The sequence below is a fragment of the Quercus robur genome, chromosome 12 (assembly GCF_932294415.1).
Source record: "Quercus robur chromosome 12, dhQueRobu3.1, whole genome shotgun sequence".
NCBI lineage: Eukaryota > Viridiplantae > Streptophyta > Magnoliopsida > Fagales > Fagaceae > Quercus > Quercus robur.
The window spans coordinates 14585728-14599226 of record NC_065545.1 but is presented as its reverse complement, the minus strand read 5'-3'; the positions used below and the strand labels follow the sequence as shown (position 1 = coordinate 14599226).

Below are 13499 nucleotides of genomic sequence, written 5' to 3'. Positions count from 1 at the left end.
CCCCCTTCTCATTGACCTACGGAGCCAAGGCTGTCATCCTACTGGAGATAAACTTCCCAACCCAGAGGACTACTGCCATCAACCCCATTGCTAATAACAGCCTTCTGAAAAAAAAAGCCTGGATCTCTTCGAGGAAAAAAGGGAAAGTGCGATGGTTCACCTAGCCTATTATCAGGAAAAGCTCAAATAGGGATACGACACCAAGGTGAAGCCAAGGCCCTTGACGACCGGGGATCTAGTGCTGAGGAAAGTCCTAGGCACTGCGAGGAACCCTTAATGGGGAAAGCTTGGACCAAACTGGGGGCCCATACCGTATCACTTCCGTAGCCGGCATTGGGGCATACTTTTTGGAAGACTTGGACGAACATGTAGTACCACGTCCATGGAATGTAAATAACCTGAAAAGGTACTGTTATTAATGAAAGACACCATACTTGACGCCGTGTTATTGTACAGCTATTTGGAATAAGTGTTAAACAGAACCCAAGTCCTGCCTGGCTCCTCGGACTACAGACTTGGGGGAAATTAACCACGAAGCGATTTTCAATAAGTGTTAAACAGAACCCAAGTCCTGCCTGACTCCTCGGACCACAGACTTGGGGGAAATTAACCACGAAGCGATTTTCAATAAGTGTTGAACAGAACCCAAGTCCTGCATGGCTCCTCGGACCACAGACTTGGGGGAAATTAACCACGAAGCAATTCTCACTAAGTGTTGAACAGAAACCAAGTCCTGCATGGCTCCTCGGACCACAGACTTGGGGGAAATTAACCACGAAGCGATTTTCAATAAGTGTTGAACAGAACCCAAGTCCTGCCTGGCTCCTCGGACCACAGACTTGGGGGAAATTAACCACGAAGCGATTTTCAATAAGTGTTGAACAGAACCCAAGTCCTGCCTGGCTCCTCGGACCACAGACTTGGGGGAAATTAACCACGAAGCAATTCTCATTAAGTGTTAAACAGAACCCAAGTCCTGCATGGCTCCTCGGACCACAGACTTGGGGGAAATTAACCACGAAGCGATTTTCAATAAGTGTTAAACAGAACCCAAGTCCTGCCTGGCTCCTCGGACCACAGACTTGGGGGAAATTAACCATGAATCGATTTTCAATAAGTGTTGAACAGAACCCAAGTCCTGCATGGCTCCTCGGACCACAGACTTGGGGGAAATTAACCACGAAGTGATTTTCAATAAGTGTTAAACAGAACCCAAGTCCTGCCTGGCTCCTCGGACCACAGACTTGGGGGAAATTAACCACGAAGCGATTTTCAATAAGTGTTGAACAGAACCCAAGTCTTGCATGGCTCCTCGGACCACAGACTTGAGAGAAATTAACCACGAAGCAATTCTCACTAAGTGTTGAACAGAACCCAAGTCCTGCATGGCTCCTCGGACCACAGACTTGGGGGAAATTAACCACGAAGCGATTTTCAATAAGTGTTAAACAGAACCCAAGTCCTGCCTGGCTCCTCGGACCACAGACTTGGGGGAAATTAACCATGAAGCGATTTTCAATAAGTGTTGAACAGAACCCAAGTCCTGCATGGCTCCTCGGACCACAGACTTGGGGGAAATTAACCACGAAGCGATTTTCAATAAGTGTTAAACAGAACCCAAGTCCTGCCTGGCTCCTCGGACCACAGACTTGGGGGAAATTAACCATGAAGCGATTTTCAATAAGTGTTGAACATAACCCAAGTCCTGCATGGCTCCTCGGACCACAGACTTGGGGGAAATTAACCACGAAGCGATTCTCACTAAGTGTTGAACAGAACCCAAGTCCTGCATGGCTCCTCGGACCACAGACTTGGGGGAAATTAACCACGAAGCGATTTTCAATAAGTGTTAAACAGAACCTAAGTCCTACATGGCTCCTCGGACCACAGACTTGGGGGAAATTAACCACGAAGCGATTCTCAATAAGTGTTGAACAGAACCCAAGTCCTGCCTGGCTCCTCGGACCATAGATTTGGGGGAAATTAACCACGAAACAATTCTCACTAAGTGTTGAACAGAACCCAAGTCTTGCATGGCTCCTCGGGCCACAGACTTGGGGGAAATTAACCACGAATAAATTCTCACTAAGTGTTAAACAGAACCCAAGTCCTGCCTGACTCCTCGGACCACAGACTTGGGGGAAATTAACTACGAAGCGATTTTCAATAAGTGTTGAACAGAACCCAAGTCCTGCTTGGCTCCTCGGACCACAGACTTGGGGGAAATTAACCACGAAGCGATTTTCAATAAGTGTTAAACAGAACCCAAGTCCTGCCTGGCTCCTCGGACCACAGACTTGGGGGAAATTAGCCTCGCAGCAATTCTTTCTAAATTATTGACTATCATTCTTTATACATTCGTTCATTCACGCTTGGTTTTTAGTAGTTAAGGGCAGGATAAACATCCATTTATGATAAAAACAGAAGAGAAAGTAAAACAACAAGAAGAAAAGGAAACGGCATCTTTCATTAAAATCCCCAAAAGCGATCCTTTTACAACCATTAAACAGAACAAAGTATGAAAGATCTAACAAGAAAGATCCTACACTACTTTCCTAAATCTGATCCCTGAGCAGGCCCAGCTTGGTCGTCTGCTGGCTGTGGCCCCGGAACAGTCTCCTTAGCCTGTGCAACAACCTCCCTGATTGAAAGACTATCCTCGGGCAACTTGTCCTTCACGGCCGGTTGTGCATCCTCAGCTTCAGGCACAGCGGAGTCCGAGGCTAAAGCCTTTGTGGGGAGAGGCACTTCAGTCGCGACCTCGTCAGGGATCTCACGAACGTCCTCAGGAAAAAAGATGTTCTCAGTTTTCCTAAGATCGGAATCCGCTGGGACTGTCGCCCGGTCCAAGGCCACACCCCAAGACAAGGTGATGTATTCCCTGTATACAGTAGCCACCTCCTCGGCCAGCCTGACCTCAGTGTCCTTGACCCCGCGATCATAAGAGGCTGCCATTGCTTTCTCGGCCGCCTCCTTGGCCAGTCGGGCCTCCCCCTTGACCTTTGCAAGCTCGGACTTGAGGTCTGAAACCGCCCGCTTCTCGGTCGCGAGATTTTCCTCAGATTGACGGAGCTGTAAACACAGATCCTCAGCCTACTTAGTAGCGTTTTTAAGGCCGGCTTCCGCACTTGCATGGTTCTTCTTTGCCTTCTTTACCTCATGGCTCAGGCTATCGTTTTCCTTCTTGAGGTCGCCAGTAGTCCTCTCGACAATGCGGCGGGACTGAGCCTCATTATGAAGGTCCTCACGTGCCTTTTTGGCCCACTCCTCAGCAACGAAGATTTGCTGAGTAACTTGCACCAGGAAAATAAAAGCTTAATAAAAAAGAATGGTGAATAAATGGATGCGTAACAAGAGAACGAGATAGTAAAAGTTTTCGCTTACCATGGCCATGTCCCTCTTCAGCGACATGAAGAGTTCTGGTTGCTGAGTATCCCGGAGCCCCTTCATGTCGCGAGGCAAAAGAAGAGGCTGCTGCAGGGCCTCAGCCAAGAATGACGCCTCCCGTCGTTGGGATTCCCACAGGGTTGCATCCCAAGAAATTGGAGCGCCATCCAGTTTGAGCCGCGGCGACCATATCCTTTGTTCCCTTCGAATAGTCGCCTCGTCTCGGCTATCAATGGACTTGGTCCTCTTCTCTTTGGGCTCTTTGGTCTCTTTGCCCTTCTTCTGAGGTTTGGCTTTTTCTTGGCCAACCTCACCCTCCTCCAACTCCCCCACAGGCCTTTTTTGCCTTAAATTGGGCATAGGCTACAGCGCCACATCCGATGTGGGAGGAGGAGGAAGAGGAGCCTTGGAGGTTGGCTGCTCCGTTGGGGCATCCTTGGAGGACTGCCCTTTGTTCCTATTGGCAAGGAGGCCCCTGAGGCTAGTCCTTTGTCTCAGGTCCATTCCTTCTTCTTCTTCAGGCTCTTGGCTGGTACCAACCTGTGCGGTTACTAAACCCAAGTCAGGGGCTGCCGAGGCGCGGTCTAGATCTGAATCAGAATCCGAGAGCTCTACTATCCTGGCCGACACCTCTCCCTCCTCGGCAAAGTAAAACTGGTCTATCTGATCCTTCAAAGACGAGTGCGAGGAACTGGCTTCTTCCTTTGGGATAACTACTGCGGGAAAGGCACGCTGAGCAGGCAGCTGGACAGGGGGTAAATCTCTCGAAGCAAGAAAGCCTGGTACGGAGACGTCTATCCGTGCCAATCGCGGACTACCTGCCCTAATTGCTCGGCCGGGCTCCACTAGAGCACGAGTAAGGGGCATGTAGTCCAAAATCAAAGGCGCAGATCGCAATTGCCCGTCTGTACTCACGTAAATCTCCGACCTTAGAAGGAAGTTGAGTGCCTGGACGTTGACCAAACTAAGCCGAGGAGTCGTATGCTTCTTGTCTGCAAGATCCGAAGAGAGGGATATGTTAGTCCGAGGAGGCAAACAAGTAAAGTCAGAATCGAAATAAAAAAGAAAAAGGGGAAAAGATCAAAACTAAGATCCTTTCTAAGGGATCTAACCCTACGGTGCCCCACCTGGTTCTCCTGCCTTGACTGGGCAGTGAAGACCGTCGTGCCACCGTCCGGAGACGATCAAAAAGTCGTCCTTCAAGCCTTTGTTGGACTTGGGAAGGCAGGATATCAACCTCACCTCATCGGACCTGGACTTCAAGTAATATGAGTCGCCGAGGCTGTGCAGTTCATATAAATGAACCACGTCATGCCATGTAAGGCTGAGGTTCATTTGATTGTTCAGGCCCTCTATGCACCCCAGGATCCGGAACATATTCGCGACGCATTGGTGAGGGGCCAACCTATGACCACGCAAATAATCCCTAGTTATCCTCCCCATAGGGATGGTCATTCCTCCTTCCACAAAGGCTATCATTGGAATGGCGACCTCCCCCGTTTTCCTCTTGATTATGACCTCCTCCAGAGGACAATACTCTAGACCTACCTCCGGCGGAATACGGTATTTGGCCCTGAAGCCCTCCATACCGGCCGGGGAATTTACCAATTTGTCAAGTTTACCCATCCCCCTAATCCTAGGTGGCGCGAAGATGATTTATCTAAGGAGTAATGCGGGAAAAAGGCAATGGAGAAGGAACGTACACTTACGGGTGAGGAATTTGCAGGAAATCTTCAAGGGGACGACTGCGAGGGCTTGAACGCTTTAAAAGGGAAAGTGCGAGAGTGCTCTGAGTGCTTGAGTGCTTGTCCACAAATGAGAAGGCAATGCCTTTTGAAAATCTTATGTATCCAGGAGAAGCCGGACAGACATACTCCCGCCTAGGGAAACGGAAATTATCCCAACCGTTGATCTAGCGTCCAATCGTCATATCAAAATATATAAAACCGCTAAAAGCAATAATTAGCGCCGCATAGGTTATCAACCACCCCCGTCATAAATGAGGCACGTGAGAAGCATACTTCCGCGTAAGTGAAGCAGGGACCCACAGTAGATAATCCTATGAATGTCAAAATCCCGCCCTTCCTCCTCGGACAAGAAAGAAGGAGCCGGAATTTTGAGGGGCTATTGTAGGGGTTAAATTCCCAAAACTAACAATGGGCCTAGGGACCCACACGAAGCCTAACCATGGCCCAACGGGGAATAGGGGCCCAAATGACTTCTGGCCCAACCCTGTTGAGCCTGGTTCGTTTTAGAAGACGTCCGAGGAGGAATGCCTCCTCGGACACGCAAATATGGGCCCAATAAGCGTCCCCTCCACAGTGAAGAACCCATCCAGGCGAACGTGGGTAGGAGGGTGAGCCTCACGTAGCAGGAAAGAGGAAAATGTAAGACATCAGGGAGAAGCCACAACTGCCGCATTAAATGCAAGAAAGCTACCTTTTCAGCAGCATTAATGTGGAGAAGACAGGCGAACAGTGTTACATTGGCCAGTGCAACTCACAGAAGGATAAGGGAGATGTCCGATGGGACAGGCACTCAAGTGAAGGTCCAAATGGCTAACAAGTGTAAGGTTCTTATCAATTCAAGGAGGCTATATAAGAGAAGGAGATCCCCATGAAGAGAGGATCGGAAGGGTGAAGAAAAAAGTGAAAGGAAAGGAAAAAGAACTCCATAGTCTGTAAACAGAGCAAGAGGTGCACTTATACGTCTCCTCGGACCGATATCCTATCAAACGTAAATGGAATATTCTCACGTTCAACGTGTTGCATGGCGTACATCTAACTGACGTTCACTTCGTCTTGTCCTAGCTCTGTAACCCACTCTTTACAAATTCATTGTCTGGGAACTTTTGGGCCAGAACCACTTACTTGCTGGGCCTGGACCCCAAAAACCGCCCTTACAATATGTGTTAGGATTGAATTGTTAGATTTTTTATTTTATTTTTTATAATATTATACCACTTGATGATTTTGTATAAGATTATTATTTTTAAAATCTTTCCATTATAATATAGATTTTCTTTATTGAATACCATAAAATATTTTTCATTTCATTTTCAAGGTCAATACTAAATACGAAAAAATAAGATAATTTTCTTGAATTCATTTTTTTGAATAAGAACTCATTTTTTTGAAAAAAAAAAAAAATTATGTTGAACCAAACAGAATATTTTGGAAGTATAGAGCGTATAGACTCTAGAGAAGCAACGTATTTAAATAGTAAGTTTATATATATATATCATCTAATAAAAATTTATTAAATAATGTATAATATTGTGAAAAACTATAACACAAGAAATAATTTGAATCTTAACCTTTTTTTTTTTTTAGGTTGACTCGTTTTATGCGTATGACTATATATACACACAAGCGATTATTGACGCATAAAATAATTTCTCCCCATTCTGAATCATTACAGTTGCATCTTTAATCTCTACCTTACCTTTTATTTTTTGTTTTTGGCTATTTTTCCTTTTTTGGGCAATTATCTGATCTGTGCCTTAGGTGTCAATTCCTCGAAAGCACGTTACGTGTTTTGACAAAAGGATGAAACGTGGATTGATGGAAATCCCACCACGTGAACACTTAGAACAATTTCCACTTCAATTGAATTTGGGATAGATGTTTACACACACTTTTTTTCTTTTTAATGCCACATAGATGTTTTGACTTTCAGATGTAGGAGCCGTTTGGTAACGTTATTCTAGTAATATTTTTTGTATTTTTTTAAAATACGTGTGAGTGAAAAAGTGTATGAAAATACATGTAATGTTGTTTAAAAATTGAAAATATGTTGTTAAACTAGTCTACCAAACGGGGACCTTAGACTTTACACTACAACACATATTTAGTCTAGATTTATATCTCTAATAAGTAGAATATGAACAGCCTATCAAATAATTGACCAATAATAATAACATAAATAATAAAAAAGAGCTGACCTTTGATAAGAAAATAAGTAACTAAAAAGCCTCAGTTCTTTGACGATTTTAACGAAGACTAATTGGTCTCTAGAGTCTTCTTTAAAAAATCAAAAATCAAAGCAGCAAAAGCAAATATCAAATCAACATAAGACAGAAGCTCAGAACTGCTAAAATTGAAATGGAAATCCCATCTCAAACACTGTTCCACAAAATCCACACACAAACCTCAGCCTTCAATGAGTTCAATCCCATCTCAGATTTGTTCTCACTTCTCAATATTAAATCAAAATATCACTCCCAATCTCAGAAGTCTCCGTTCTCTCTACTCCCATTCTCAAGTCTCTCTAGTCTCAAGTCTCAACCCTTCACTGACTTCACTCCAGACACTCCACAATCCAAACCCTAGTTGTTGCCGCCGCTGCCTCATCACCACACTCACGGCTTCACCTCGCTGCCACCATGGGTTAGGGCTTCTCATGCTAATAGATCAGCTTCTTAGTCTCAATACTCAGGTATATTTTCTTCATTTTTCATCTATCTTTTTCTCTATTTGGGAATATGATTTTTTCCCTTTAAATTTATGTACATCTCTCTGATATTTAGTTTTTTTTTTTTTTTTTTCCTCCTCTTTTTTTGGGTGTTTTCATTTGCTTATTCACAAAAACGAAGGAATAGGAGTAATCAAACCTTTTGTTTTGCAGAGCAGGACCTTTAAAATTGTGAAGAAAAGTACAATCGGAATAGATAGAGAACCTCTACTTATATAAGATACAGAAATACATGCATCATTGACACCGAGATATTCTTTTGAAATTCCATAGTATTAATTGAAGAAGAGGGAGCTGTATATTGAAGGAGACGAAGGATTTTGGGTTTTGATTATTGTAGAAGGGGAGGTGAACCTGAAAAAAATACGCAGGTGTGAAGAGAAGAATGTTTTATTCACCCAAAAAAAAAAAAAAAAAGAGCACAACGTAATCTGATCCCACTTAATTTTAGACGGATTGAGGAAAGAGATGTCACACAATTAGAGTTCTAATTTGAAATTGCAATCTGGATACATGGCATAAAATTAGAAATCTAATTTGAAATTGCAATTTGAGTTTCTCTCTGCTTCATCTATTATTTTATATATAGATGAGTTTTAATGGGTAAATAAGTTTTATATACCCAATCCAAATCCATCCAATCCCACCCATTTGACACCCCAACAATTAACATAAATCCTCAGCATGGTCACACATTCATAATAATAACGGCAATTCCCATGTGATCAACAAGTTACTAGCAAAACAAATAGATCATTAATAGTATTAGAAAGAACTTAAGCAAGGAACAATTCTCCTACTAAGACCATATTGTCATTGTTAAGTAAACCTCCAGAAAACTGCGACATCATCAAAATAAGTTGTTCAACTTCAGATGATCATGAGAACTGCGACATCTCTCACTTTGGGTTCCTAAGAACGATGATAACAGAGTCTCCCCGAAGAAACATCTTACTGATAAACCTATCTTTGTTGACAGGTTGAGCTTTCTTCTTGCCTTTACCAGTCTTTGGTACCTAAACCAACAGTACAATGTATTAGTTAAATCAGCAAGAGTTTGATAGACACGATAGCATCAGATGATTCAGATTGAGGAATTAGAGGGACAATATATTGCTATGGAAACCAACCTCAGTCCACATCTCCCTGACATTTTCAAGAACCATGTTACAGTGACGATCAAATGCCCTCACACGACCTAGAAGCTTCTTGTTGTTCCGGCAGTTAATGAGCACCTTAGTAAGGCAAGAGACAAAGAAGCAATCAACAATAAATCTATCTGATAACAGGTAAGAAAACTATATCTAAAGAACTGTACACTCACTGATATCACAAGCTATAACTCCAAGGGACTGTTTGAGAATTCTAAAAACTGGACCAGGCCTGGTCACTTGCATAATGCTATCCAGTTCTGGTGAAAACCAACAGAACAACAGTTTAAAATATTGCCCCTGACGCCTAAATGTTCAAACTAAGCTATAATGGCAATCAACTCACCTTGACTTAGCAAACAACATGCATTCCCTATCCAATCAGATCACTCCCAGCTGACTAGATTTTGGGGTTTACAAATGGTTGCATATCAATAACATATATTTTTTACCCATTAACACAATGTTTGATTTACAAACACACACTCAATTTATTGTTTAAGACTTGCTCTGGCAATACACTTTGGTATTTAATAAACAGCGCTTTGAAGATAATATATTTACCTGTGTGTTATTCTTAACACTCATCATCAGAACAGAGAGCGGCCCGGTGTTGAATTCCTCTTCCTCATTCTTGCCTCCCTGTCACAAAGAGTTTGGGTGAGTAGAAGCTTATATTAAAAAATCATGGAACAATAGCTAATATCAGCAGAATGGTAAATTCAATCCTGTATCAGTCTGGGGAAAAAGGGAACATAGCAATGTAGCTAAAAATGAGCCCCACAAAAAGGATGACACCATAATACCTAAAGATAAGATACAGTATATAGGAGGTGTTATATAGAAGAGAGCATGCTTATGTAAACGTAATCAAGAATGGCGATGTAAAAGTACCCAAAATGGCTTAAGCAAAATCTCAATCATATATATTTTTTTTAATAGGTAAAAAAGTAAATCAAATATGTAAAAGGATAAAGAAAACTTGATAGAATATAATTTTTGACTGATGACATGGTGTTTTATGAAAGCAATCTTACAATGGCTTAAGCAAAATTTCAATCATATTGTAGAATAAGAACCTACTTTTTGTATTATAGCTATAACCACTTTTCAAAAAAACCACATCTGATTTTCTATTCTAAAATTTATTATTATCAATTTGCCACTTCCTTTCTTTACTAGTCAGCATCAAAACACAGGCATTTCCATTATGCTCTGAAAAACCAATTTTCTTGGCCATTTTTATTCCTATCCTGTCTTCTTCATTTGATTTGGTTTAAGTAACAAAATAAGTAATTAAGTACCTATTGTTAGTCCAACCCCAACGTATTTTTGGCTCAAAACTTTTTCAGGGTTGCCTTCTTTTGAGCACAACCTTTTTCTTTTTTCTCATAAATTTAAATTTTACAAATTGGGTTATTTAATTGTTAGTGTTTTGCCTAAGCCACTGTGAGTGCTCTAAGATAAGTGAAACTACAGTGTGGATGAATAATACTCGCATGAAGGATGACTATGATGCCAGAAGTTAAGAGAAGCTTCAAATATTCAGTAGTAGAAGTTAATATGTTGACATCATAAAACAGAAATTACAACCACATCCACTTTCCTCCCCAAACATACACTAGCACAAAACAGGCATAGGTTGCAGTACAACACGGAAATTTATTTAATAAAACAGGAGTAAAGTATCTAAATGCCTGATACTTATGACAAATTGACAACCTTATCACATCTTAAAATTCTTCAAGCAATTCCCATTTTAGTTTTGACAGAGACAATTGAATGACCAAATGACAAACACATAAAAGGGCATGATCTTAGGAATAACTATCCACTGAAAACATTCACAACAACATTTGTGTATGTGTGTGTAAAAGATAAATTACTTACAGGGGTATCCTCATCCATTGGCTTACTGCAATAGACACAAAAAAGGGGAAAAAAAAAAAAAACAAAACAAAACAAAAAAAACTGATTAGTAAATTTAGTAACCGAAATAGCAAACCCAATTCTCAATCAAATTAAACAAAACGAAGAAAATTTTGGAGAAAAAAACAAAAAGGAGTAGAAATCTTGAAGTTACCTCATGTTGATGATAATGTGATTCTCTACCAGGAAAAAAACCCTGAAAACAGAAACAAAATAAGGGGTTTTTAGGGTAAAGCGGATCTAAAGAAAGATAAGAATGTGCTTAAAATTGAATGAGAGAGCTTTGAAATTGAAGCAAATTAGAGGAAAGCGAAAGAGAACTTACAGCGATTAGGGTTAGGGTTAGGGTTTTAGGGAACTGCTCCTATTGTCGAGAGAAATATAGATCTCACGACTGAGAGAGAGAAAGAGAGGGTTGACAACGAACTATAAGTCGAGTGCCAAGTCACTTTATATCATACGACGTCGCGCCGACAAACAGGCATCATGAGTCGTAAAGAGATTACAATAGACTCATGATTTTTTTTTTTTTTTTTAATTATATATATATAACTTTTATTTAAAAAAAATTATTTTAATTATTTTTTAGAATTTTTTATTTAATAATTGATAAATATTATGCCCACAATAATTTTTATAATAAATCTTAAATGGCAAGGGCTGTTTTTGATTGGCAAAAATGTAATTTTGATATAGTGTATTAAAATTAGATCCAGTAACAACTTATCACTAGAATTTATTGTGAAAATATTGTAGAGATAACACTTTTTATAATAATTCAATAATAAAGGTGGGAATTTAAACAATGGACATCTCTATTGAAAATATCAAAGATGTACGGTGCTCTTTTGACTACTATAGACTAATGTTGATCATAAAAAAATTATAGACTAATATTAAGTCAAAATATTGTCACCATTTTTTTAAAAAATAATTTTGCTAATTATAATGTACAAAGTACAATAGAAGGCGTCTATGTTCATCTTAACGATTTGAAATAGTTTGTAAAAGCTTTGGCTAAAAAGTAAATCCAAAATTCAACCTCTAACTTTAATTAATTGTCATTCTTGTCCTTTTATTTTGTTAATTTTTTTTCTTCAATTTCTTGAATGTTGTTAACATGGTTCTTTTGTCCATTGCCTCTTAGAATGCTACCAACGGAATAATTGAAAACCTCAAAAGGCCCTTTTAAAATAGGATAATGTTTATTTCACACTTGTGTGCATCCACATAAGTTTTTAATAGGTATTTTTTTCCTTTGAAGTAAGCTCCTCACAAGCTTATAAAAAAAAAATAAATAAATAAAAAAAAAGCTTTCTCACAATTGCAAGTGCTCAAAAGTACACTTCATTTATCCACCAAGCTAGTTGTATAGGGTTCACTTGGATTTTTTTACCTAGCAACATGTTTATGAGCATCCAATTCATTATGCAACAAACAGTTGCATAAAATTTTACTTTCTTAGTGTCATATTGTTGAGGTACAACTTTTAGGGCCTTGATTTTATTGGCCCACTCACAAAATACCCACATGAGCCCACACATTATTTAAAACCCACATAAATATTTCCCATATATATTACCCAAATATTCTCCATGTTATTGGGCCTTCACAAATACTCCGTACCCAAGCCCATAAATTGCCTAGGCCCTCTTACAAATATTACCTATTATATCCCACATATCATCCAACTTAAATTCTCCACAAAATATGCTCATCATATCACTACCAAAATTCGGTCGCAAAATTATACTATCCCCACACAAAGCCCAACATCATTTGGCTTGTGGGCAAAACTCAAAGAAAGCCCAAATTCCAAAAGTCCCACTACGATGTGGCTAATTCAATGTTCCACTACGATGTGGAAAATTCAAAGCCCGCTACGATGCGACACTATTTACAAAACCCGCTACGATGCAGCACTATTTACGAAGTCCGTTGTTACACAGCACCTTAAAACCCATTGCTACACGGCAATACTTTACAAAATCTTAAAATCATTTTCACAAAGCCCAAATACTTATTTGGCATCTATTTTTACAAAACCCAAATACTAATTTGGCATTGTTTTACAAAGCCCAAATTCTAATTTGACACTATTTTTACAGAGTCCAAATACTAATTTGACATTATTTTATAAAACCCAAATATTATTTTGGCAACTCTTTCATAAAGCCCAAGTACTAAGTTGGCAATTATCTTTGCATTATTTTTATAAAAGCCCAAATGCTAATTTGGCATCCATTTTACAAAGCCTAAAACCATTCTAGCAATTATCTTACAAAGCCCAAAATAAAATTTTGGCAAAAACAATTACTTTATACTCAAAGCCTAAATGTTAATTTGACACTTATTTTGCAAAGCCCAAATAATTTTTTGGCAACTATTTCATGAAGTCCAAATGCTACTTTGGTACATATTTACTAAATTCAAATATTATTTTAACATTTGTTAAATCCCTAAACTTATGGGAATACAAATTACTCATCCCTCAAAGGAATATCCGTTTCACAAAATTTTATGGGAACTATGTATATTATTTCCATAATCAACTAACTA

At 39.9% G+C, this 13499-nt stretch overlaps 1 protein-coding gene across 1 annotated transcript; it reads right to left on the bottom strand.

The window, feature by feature from the left end:
• Positions 1-8526: 8526 nt before the first annotated feature.
• Positions 8527-11426, bottom strand: LOC126709389 (uncharacterized). Its single transcript, XM_050409603.1, has 6 exons — positions 11266-11426; positions 11095-11136; positions 10902-10926; positions 9576-9653; positions 8991-9095; positions 8527-8876 (listed from the first exon to the last, which is right to left on the bottom strand). Exons 2-6 carry the CDS (start codon positions 11097-11099, stop codon positions 8760-8762), a joined length of 330 nt encoding a protein of 109 aa, XP_050265560.1. The 5' UTR covers positions 11100-11136; positions 11266-11426; the 3' UTR covers positions 8527-8759.
• Between the last annotated feature and the right edge of the window lie 2073 nt (positions 11427-13499).